The sequence below is a fragment of the Cryptomeria japonica genome, chromosome 5 (assembly GCF_030272615.1).
Source record: "Cryptomeria japonica chromosome 5, Sugi_1.0, whole genome shotgun sequence".
NCBI lineage: Eukaryota > Viridiplantae > Streptophyta > Pinopsida > Cupressales > Cupressaceae > Cryptomeria > Cryptomeria japonica.
The window spans coordinates 849,254,787-849,264,663 of NC_081409.1; the positions used below are offsets into that span (position 1 = coordinate 849,254,787).

Consider the following 9,877-nt stretch of genomic DNA (forward strand, 5'->3'; position numbering starts at 1 on the left):
CAACTAGATCAAACCCCACATGTCAAGATTTAACAAACAAGCTAACTTGATTGTGAAAGTAAGGTCATCCCTCAAAAGATAAAGTTTTATCAACCATTGAAGAAAATATCACAAAGACGAAACCATTTGTAGTTAAAGTAACCTCCATATACCCCTCTCTTGTTCCCGTGCTAACATGTCTAATTCTCAAGAAAAGGCAAGGTGGTTGTAAAACCCATAAATTACAAATTATAGCATATTGTGATAAATAAAGAACATCATTGACTGCAATCTCAATATTAATATTGCAAATGAAAAGAACTTCACTTTTTTACAAGCAACCATTGAATATGGATGGTTATCAATCTTATTATAACATTTAACTTCATGTATAACTTGCCTATGAAAATTAAGATTATTATCACGACTCTAGAAATCATAAGCTCATCAAGTTGAATAACATCCTTTTAAAATAAAAAAGAATAAAAAAGACTTCAACCACATGTAGACCCCTAGATCCAAAGAAGAAAAACAATTATAAAAAAGACTATAACCACTACCAAAAATAAACCCAACCAAAGTCATAGCACACGACTCCAAATTAAAATTTGGGGAGTCTGACCTTGCATACACCGACATGCGAAGGCCCCACAACAAGAAAGGCAAAAGCCCTTCCATCGAAACAGAAAAGCAAAACTCTCATCCAATTACTCTAATATTCTTGCTTCTAACACAAATTAATCATAATTACCCCACAAAGATATAATATTCAACCTTAAAATAACCTAAATGTTCTCAAACAAAGATGAATTGACGTGGAAATTGCATAATGCCATAAATATCTCGATCTGGTCGACCTTTAAAATATTTACTATACCCTTCACTATTGCTGCATTAGGAAAGTAACCCATCCAAAACTTATCCAGACTATTTAATGGTTCCTACAAAAGCAAGCAATCAAAAAGCAAAAGAAGTGGTCTCAAAAGTTACAGCGCATGGCGAGTCATCGTGGTCGTATTGCTGATTGAATGAATAATATCGTATTATGAAAAGACCACTCAACTATATGGAAACGCAAAGTGACCCATTCTTTGGAAAAGCAAGAGTTGCAGACCAAAAACAATTAAGAAAACCAGTATAAACGTACATCATATTATAACAGCGCAGAAGCTAAACTGGCTCCAAAAAGCCAACTGGTACAGATTCTCGCTATATGTACTCTTACATTATAGCCCTCTACTTCGTATTTCAGTGGGTATCAATATATACTAGCTAGTACACTCACTATAGTCACGCCATTACATGAAACAGTTACACACAGTACAAATATAAGTTTTGTAAATTTGCACACCCCAGCTATTTCCCAAGAACAAATTAACTAAAGAGATAAGCTGGTACATGGAACATTTTCACTTTAATAGGCTTGCTCAGACAGTGCTCTCATGGCTTCAAATCGTGGCTCTTTGGCATCATATTTCTGCTGACCGTAAACATTCATATAATCCCCAAAAGAGAACTTTGGATAAAATGTAGAAACATGATCCCCTCCATTTTCTTGAACCATGGGCTGAGTTTTCTCTTCTAGGGCAAGAGAGGCAGCAGGGTAGACCAGTGCATTGAGAGCAGGATTGTAGAATGATGCGACTGATAATCGGTTTCCATCTTTGGTGGGAAGAATACGATGCCATGCACTCTTGTATTTCCCTCCACTTACCACTTCCAACTGGTCTCCAATGTCTATGACTATGGAGTAAGGCAGAGGCTCCACATCAATCCATTGCCCCTCACTCAGGACTTGAAGACCGGGTACCTCGTCATCTTGGAAGAGAAGAATGAGGCCACCTGCATCTGTGTGTGCACGCAGACCATCGATGAGATCTGGTCTTGAGCATGGAGGATAATGACTCACTTTGGTGCCGAAGAATGGCTTCTCTCCTCCTGCAAATGCCTCTTTTATATAACTCTTCTCCAGTCCTAAGTTTAAGCCTATTATCTCCAGCAGTTTCTCTGCAAGTTTGTAGATCTCTTGCTGGAATTCCTCAATGGTTTCCCTGCATATAAACAAAAACCCATAAATTTTCTTCTAAAAACTTCTATTGAGATATAAGACCCAGTTCGATTTCAAGAAAAGAAAACACCCTTCGGCCAGATTCCGTTGATGTATGAGGAATATAGGCTGATTCAGATAAATTGAAGGATCCAAATCTTCCTCCCCCTTGCTGCTACTGCTTTAGGGGTTTTGGAATTTAAGTTTATTTATGTGTTCTTTAACTTCCTATAAACTTTAAGATTCTACCAATTCTAAGAATGTGATATTATATCTACCCATTTTTTAATATGTACAGTACTATTTAAAGAAAAAATGATAATTTAAACATTTATTCATAAAATAAAAAAGAAGAAACCAAAATGTACTTGAAATCGCTGGGCTGTGCTGGCCAGGAACTTGTCTTTTGCAGGTCGCTAATCATGAAAATGTCTTCCCAATCAACATCACTAATCTTCTGTGATTCTGTAGGAATTTTGCCCATCTGTTCGTCCAATATCAGATTGTTCAGCCCTTTTACAATGGAAGACTCGTTGAAGCTTTCCTCCCTGTTAAGCTTGTAGTCCTCTTTGCACAACTTCTTGACACGATCCATCAGACTGTGGCTTATGCCATGGTTCAAAAGCTGAAAGCCAAGAATAACAAGAAAGCATTAACAACTTCATGATTTATGAACAGCTTTATATACATATAATTTTGGTTTTGATTCTATAATATTTTCTAACATCAATGTTTTGGATCATATTCTATGATCTATCTTCACAATAATAAGATATGACGAAAAAAGAGAATAGAAAAATGATAGCAGAACAAGAAAACTAAATGATTGATGATGCAGTCATGATGTGGGGGCCCTATTAGACAACCCAGCCATGCATCCACACAACTCACACTGGGTTGCCAGATAGGGCCACCTGGTAATGACTGCATCAATTGAAGAGGGGAGAACCATATCTAACAAGGAAAGAAACCAAATCAAAATTGAAGACTACAATTCTTCTCATGTAAAGTGGATGAAATTACTATTCCAACAAAGAGAGCTAAAATAGATGTGAGAAGGAAAGAAATCAGATGAAATAGCTGGAGTTATTTGAAGAAAGCTACAGACAGAGACAGAGAGACTATATGCAGCTACTACCTGAAAGAATCCAGGAGTCTCACAAGCATTTGCAATCTGAGCCATGACATCTTCTCTACCTTCTCCATTGAAATTTCCCATATCTATCACAGGGATGGCCATGCTGGAAATAAATCAAAGAACTAGAAGAAATAATGAAAATTAAGCCTAGTGATACTTCTCTGAAACGAGCTTGATAAAATAAACGACACACATCATGTATATATATTGCATCTTGCCTGTGTTAAGGGTTACCCAAGGTGTTAAATCTTAACCCTACCCAGCTTGACGTCCAAGTCAATGTACATGCTCTACATGGCAATAATGGTACAAAGAATTCAGGCCGAAATAAATTGCACAAATCCAAAAGGTTTCCAATTAACTTCATTAATTAAGATTAATTTTTTTAGATGTGACATCATATTTGATTACATGGATTCGAAAATCATTTATAATTATTAGGTATGACTTTGAAAGGTTCAAAATTAATGTGTATAATTTCGAAGGATCTTTCTTCATCATGTATTTAGTCAAGTCACCACTGATTTATTGGTGAAAATTCCTTGATGACAAAACATTCAATAGAAATCAAGCTTTGCTATGTCTAAAGACTAGAGACTAGGATTAGTTTGAATTGTGACAGCATATAATCCCTGGTCATTGGTTTTAAATAAAATAACTATTTATGTACCTTGTAAACATACCTAATTAACATAAACTTGTTTCTACAAAATTTAATTTAACAGAATAGACACCTCTCAATCCTAAAAAATTATCCACTTGTTTTAAGGATTACGATCCAATTGTCAGAATTACAACCATAATTATCTTTAAAAAATGTAAAAGACAATTCTAGAAGTGGCCTCAATCAATTGTCCGGACCACGCAGTGAAAGAGGCGTAGGTCCCATCGTATACTGCAAATAAATATTGATGGCAGAATTATCTCCGCAACGATCGGGATAAGCTTGACGTACTACAGATGAACCGGTCACGAGTTTGACAAATAAACGCCATTAGAATGCGGTTTTGAACGGACGGAGAGAGTACCATTCTGTAGTTTACATCTAATTAATGACTTCTATTCATTGTAGATTAATGGCCGCACAATCACATTTCAGTAAATCCAAAGGCCGTTTACTCTTGAAGTCTTCAAAAGATACTCTTGTATAATAAAATAATTATGATATTATATATTCTTATTAAAAAGAAATTATGAATAAAGTAATTGAGACATAGTGTCAGGGTAGAGTCGCTTGCTAGGTGAGATGGTCATCAAAGTGTCATCAAAGTTCAAACTCAATTGGTCCGTTCGACAATTGATTTCACAAGCCTTGTGACTTTGTTGGGCTGATATGTTTGCATGATGTGTGGATGGCCTTGTGGAAAGAGATCCTCCCCAAGTGATTCTCTTTTTTAGTTTTAGGGACAATAAAATTAATAAAATAAATTTCTCCCGTTTTTACTATGTTTGAAAATGTCTTATTATCTTGCAATATTTTTTTTAAAGTATTCAAATCTAAAATTAGTTTTTGAATTTTTCATGAAACATTTGAAAATATAGACTATCATAATTGTCAAATTTGTATTCTCTATTAATTTCCATTTAACATTGGATTCATTTTGGTTAAATGACTTAGTATAGATATATAATGACCTTTGGCACACTCTTATGTTAAGTTTAGATTTTGAGAGAAATATTTGAAATTGCAAATTATAATAATAGAAAAAATTGTATAATTGTATTTATTTCCATTTAATTTCAGATTCATATGAATTAAGTCCCTTAGTATAGTTATATAATGACCTTTGGCGCACTTTTATGTTAAGTTTAGATTTTTTTTAATCTCTTTATTTAGTATTATTTACTTTCATTTTCACTCAATTTAAAATATTTGACATTACTCCTAGCCTTTTAACACATATTTTGATGTATTAAATTTATCATTAGAAAATACTTTCATGTATCACATCTCTACCTCAATATTTTACTTTTCTTGTCTTAGGTCAACCTTGTAGTGGGTAGGGTTGATCCCACATACATGACCCAAATTCAAATTTCGAACTCACACTTTCCCATAAAAGCTAATGTTATAAATATTTGTGTTGTTCATTATGTTTTTGTATCTAAGATTTTGTTGTTTGAGCATTTAAATACATGCTAGATTATTCAAAAAGACCAAACATGCCTTTCGTATTTAAATACATTGTTTTGAACATTTAAATTTGTGTAAGATTATTTGAAAAGCCTAAACAGTTATAAGAGGTATTCTTGGGAGTACTTGGATTTGGAGTATCAAATTGAAGATATCTACATCAATATCTATACCCAATATACCTACATGTTTAATAGTTATTTTTATAATTTTTTATTAAAGTTGTAAAGCTAATATATTTGAGGTTGATTCAAGAGAACTTGACTGTCATAATTAAACAACATCTCAAAGCCATTTTTAATAATGCCAGTCTTTAAGTAAAATACTAAATATCATGTCTATCATACCAATGTTGCATGTTACATGATAGATATTTATGATTTGATTTTGAAAAACTAGCAAATGTACATAATAGTTTATACAATTTAATTTTGAAAGTTAACAATATGTAGAAGTTAATATGACTTAATAATTATTCGTATATAAGAATTCATATTTATTAATATCTCATTTTTCACATCTCTAATTAATCAATTTATATAATTTCTAGTCATATGAGCGATCTTTGTTCATGTAGTAATTGAAGCTAAAGATACAAACTCATTACCACTATTAATATATTTCAACAACTTAAATATCCAATCTATGCCTAATAACAATGGACCAAATATAATTCAAGTTTCTGATTTATAATTAGGCTGGGTTATTTTTTTCTTTCACCTACTTCATAGCTCATATTCATTGTAATTTCCTTTGTTCAATATTAAAAAGGGAGTCAAATTTTATTGTGGTATCTACAATTTCCAATCATATGAACTATTTTTATTCATGTAACAATGGAAACTAGAGATACAAACCTATCACCACTACCCATATCTTTTAATGACTATCTACTCTACACTCAATGACCAACCAACCTACTTAATTCTCTATTATATATTTTATGAAGCTTGATTATTTACAATGAACCACTGAAATGTTAGCCTACGTCAATGGACCCTTGGTTTGTTTGTGAAGTTCAATGGTTCATAACAAGCCCACTAAGAATCAAATCTTGTCGAGTACAAGACTCCAATATCATAAGGGATGAGACCTAGATTTTGCCTAGATGAATTTGGTGAAATGAATACTCCTCAGCCCTTAGTTCTTAGTGAAAAAGGTTTCTTCCTAGATCTGAAAACCAATTCTATGGATAAAAATTAAACATGTTAGCAACCAATTCTATGGATAAAAATTAAACATGTTAGCTCAGATTGGCAAAAGAGGAAAAGAAAATGGCAATAGGCCGTCAATTTTATAAAAGCTTGATTACTTTATAAAAGAAGTCTGTACACTGGAGAGTGGGGACACGATCAGATAGCTTAAGGGAGAAGGAATCACGTCAAACCATGAATAGATTGTTGTGAATGTGTCCCGAACTCACAAAGAAAAAAGTTAAAAATTGCATTTATGTGGGTCTGTTATAAAACTTTTGAACAGGAGAACATGGACCACTTCTTTTTATATGTGGGACACACTAGTTATGATTTTTTCTTTTAGACAAGTGCGTCTGGTACACAAGAAAGTGATTTGGTGTCAGGCTCGAGAGAATCCACCCACTTTCTTCAAATTCAGCGTGGACAAATTTCACGCTGTTTGTTCAAAAATTTCCTTTTCTTCTAAGACGTTTTAAAAAATCCAAAAGCCTGGAACAAATCATGTTTTCCTTGTTCTTTCCTTGTGCAAGAAAGTTGATTGAGTTTAAAAGCAAATCCAGAAGTTCTATGGTTTCCTTGTTCTTTCCTTGTGCAAGAAAGTTGATTGAGTTTAAAAGCAAATCCAGAAGTTCTATGGTTTCCTTGTTCTTTCCTTCAATACGGCGATAAGGGTTGTACGCGGACCCATTTGCAGTCTCGAGTGTTAAAGACAATTTGATATTATTCGAGTCTATGTTTTTGTTGCTTTATTTGAAAGTAATTCCAACACCAAAAACAAAGAAACTTTGGCAATTTGTTATTGTCTTCTTTGCTTGACCTCAGATATTTGCTTTGAGATTGTTATCAAATTGACCATACAAAGTTTGTTCTATCACGCATTAAAAACTTGGCAACTTTATCTAACATTAGAAAGAGCTAAAAGTCTACATGAGTCAGCATACCCTTAATATGAAGAAACCCTTTTCAATGTGTTCTCAAAACATTGGTTTATTTTTACATAGTTTAAAAGTTAACCAAGGGTTTGTTTCTCTTGAGCTTCGTGGAAGTTAACCATGCAAAACCTACTCTTAGAAATGACCCTTGTTATAACTGCATTTCTCTAAGTGTTTTACCTTCTGGAATAAGGATTTCATTGTGTGTAAACAAGTATTTAAGAAGCTAGTTTGATTTGTGTTCTTTATACTGCCTTATCTTAGTTATTCCTTCATCATACTATCACCTTCTTTAGGAGCATGGAATGGAATTTTTTTGAAGCAAATATATTTTACTCTAGATATTATAAATGCATTTATGAATGACAAATTGATGGACAAATAGACTTAGCTTAATATTCGAAAGACATCATAAGTATACAAATGGATAGCATGTAACACGTCTATGTTAAAAACAGATGTCTCAATCTTACATTCTATTGTTATTATGTATCAATTAATTGAAAACTAGGAATTATATATTTTTTGTACCCTACCTTAACAGGGTCATAACACCTAGCTCGCTTATTGAAAATAAAAGTTGTTGGATACATTGAAAAGAACTATAAACACCTAAGTAGAGCTACAAATAGGATTATTCAAATATGATACACATTGTAGATCATTTGAGGGGTAGAGATTCTTTAAGGGTCTCTCAAATTTATATTACGAAGATATAAAATATATATATATGAAAACAAGATAATTAAATTTTTGCTAGATTTCGCAATGTAAATGCAATCCTAACATTCTTGAACCTTTGTTGGATCATAGGCATCCTTGAATGAATTTGAATATGTCAAATTGAAGCACATAATTTAAGGAGTCAACTCTCATAGATAGTATAATAGGTTATGACAGTTATAAGAGCATCTGCTATTTTTATAAGATGAGGCTGTTACTAGCTTGGGTATTGGAATTTGCAAAAATTATGATAGCATTTTTAAGTCATTAGCCTAACTCATGGTTTTAGTAAACCACATATGGTTTTTGTTTTTTTCCTAGTTATTGGTGCTTGAGGATTGAGTATTCTATGAGACGTATGATTGACTTGCATGTATTGTTATTTCACCAAAATTACTCCAAAACATAAATGTTGGTGATACTCTTATAAAGATAGCCTAAGATTTTTTATTATAATTAATTAGTTGTTGCAATATAGAATTGGTTTTTCTTTAAATTTTTGGGTTTTTCTCTTGAAAGGGTTTTTTGAACATAAATCATCTTGTCACGACATAAATTTCTTTATGTTTCCTTTTCTATACAGACCTTATATCCTTTATTTTTTGCATGCACAACATTGTAAGGTTAGTGTATGAAGTGTTAACACACCATTGATTCCTTTCATTTTGGATTAGAGTTTGATCACTTTGGATTTTATGTCCTAGGGATAGGGATTTTCTACTAATTTTGGTTTAAGTAGGAGCTTTTATATAAAGAAAATAATTTACAATAAAAATGGTAAGCACGTCAAGGAAAAAGATAGAGAGATTCATAAACTTTAATTTTGAGCTATGGAAGCCCAAGATGGAGGATACACTAATATATAGAGATTTGTAGCTATTATATATGGATATAAGCATATTGCAATAAAATAAGAAGATTTGGGTATTATTTGTTAGAAAATGGAATGCACATATTATTGTTTATTTAGAAAATCCAATGCTATTAAATACACATGAAGAAGACAATTTACAAGCCATTTGGAAGAGATTGGGAAAAATTTATAAGGATAAATCCTCGGTAAGTGCAAATTTTCCAAGAAACAAATTTTATATTCTATGATGTAATGTAGGATGGTGTTTCTATAACTAATGACATGAATGTTTAATATGACTATGACCTAGTTGCGCTCTATTGGGGTGAAAATCTAGGAGGATCCTTGTATGAAATTCCCTCGCTCTTTACTATTTTCATGGTATGGAGTTGATAGTGAACCCTACAGCTCCAAAAAATCACCCACAAGAAAAACACCTATCATATGGACAAAACAAACGTGACTGCGGAAGGAAACCTTTAGAAGCATTTTATTCAAAAAGTAATTATAGATTTAGAATTGATTATTGATTAACCTAGACAAACAATTATAATGAATGATGGGTCATGATAAAAGGATAAAGAAACCCTAGATCAAACCATAGAGGAGGATTAAGTTAGATCATGATTAGTGTCCCCATCCTATGTTATGAGACAACATGATCTAAATATAGAAAAGAACACCTAAATTTGTTTTAATTGAATAAAGTAAAAGAGGACCTTATTATTGATTGATTGATTAATTAGCTAATTGCCTATTTACTCTAACACCGCCTTTAAGTACAACATAGGAAGAAGCTAAAAATATAATAATGGATGCATGAATGGACCTTGAATACAACACCTAATGATGTAACCAAATAAAAACAAATGAAT

At 32.5% G+C, this 9,877-nt stretch overlaps 1 protein-coding gene across 1 annotated transcript; it reads right to left on the minus strand.

Moving 5' to 3' along the window:
* Positions 1 to 1,102: 1,102 nt before the first annotated feature.
* Positions 1,103 to 3,346, minus strand: LOC131078727 (1-aminocyclopropane-1-carboxylate oxidase). Its single transcript, XM_058016496.2, has 3 exons — positions 3,165 to 3,346; positions 2,395 to 2,651; positions 1,103 to 2,030 (listed from the first exon to the last, which is right to left on the minus strand). The coding sequence occupies exons 1-3, from the start codon at positions 3,264 to 3,266 to the stop codon at positions 1,394 to 1,396; spliced, it is 996 nt and encodes a 331-aa protein (XP_057872479.1). The 5' UTR covers positions 3,267 to 3,346; the 3' UTR covers positions 1,103 to 1,393.
* Positions 3,347 to 9,877: the final 6,531 nt, after the last annotated feature.

What these genes read in the sequence shown, in the direction of transcription:
- LOC131078727 (XM_058016496.2), bottom strand. Translation starts at nt 3,266, where the DNA reads ATGGCCATCCCTGTGATAGATATGGGAAATTTCAATGGAGAAGGTAGA. An exon ending in AGACTCCTGGATTCTTTCAG is followed by an intron (nt 2,652 to 3,164) that starts GTAGTAGCTGCA and finishes CTTGGCTTTCAG; the next exon opens with CTTTTGAACCATGGCATAAG. An exon ending in GCACAGCCCAGCGATTTCAA is followed by an intron (nt 2,031 to 2,394) that starts GTACATTTTGGT and finishes GTTTATATGCAG; the next exon opens with GGAAACCATTGAGGAATTCC.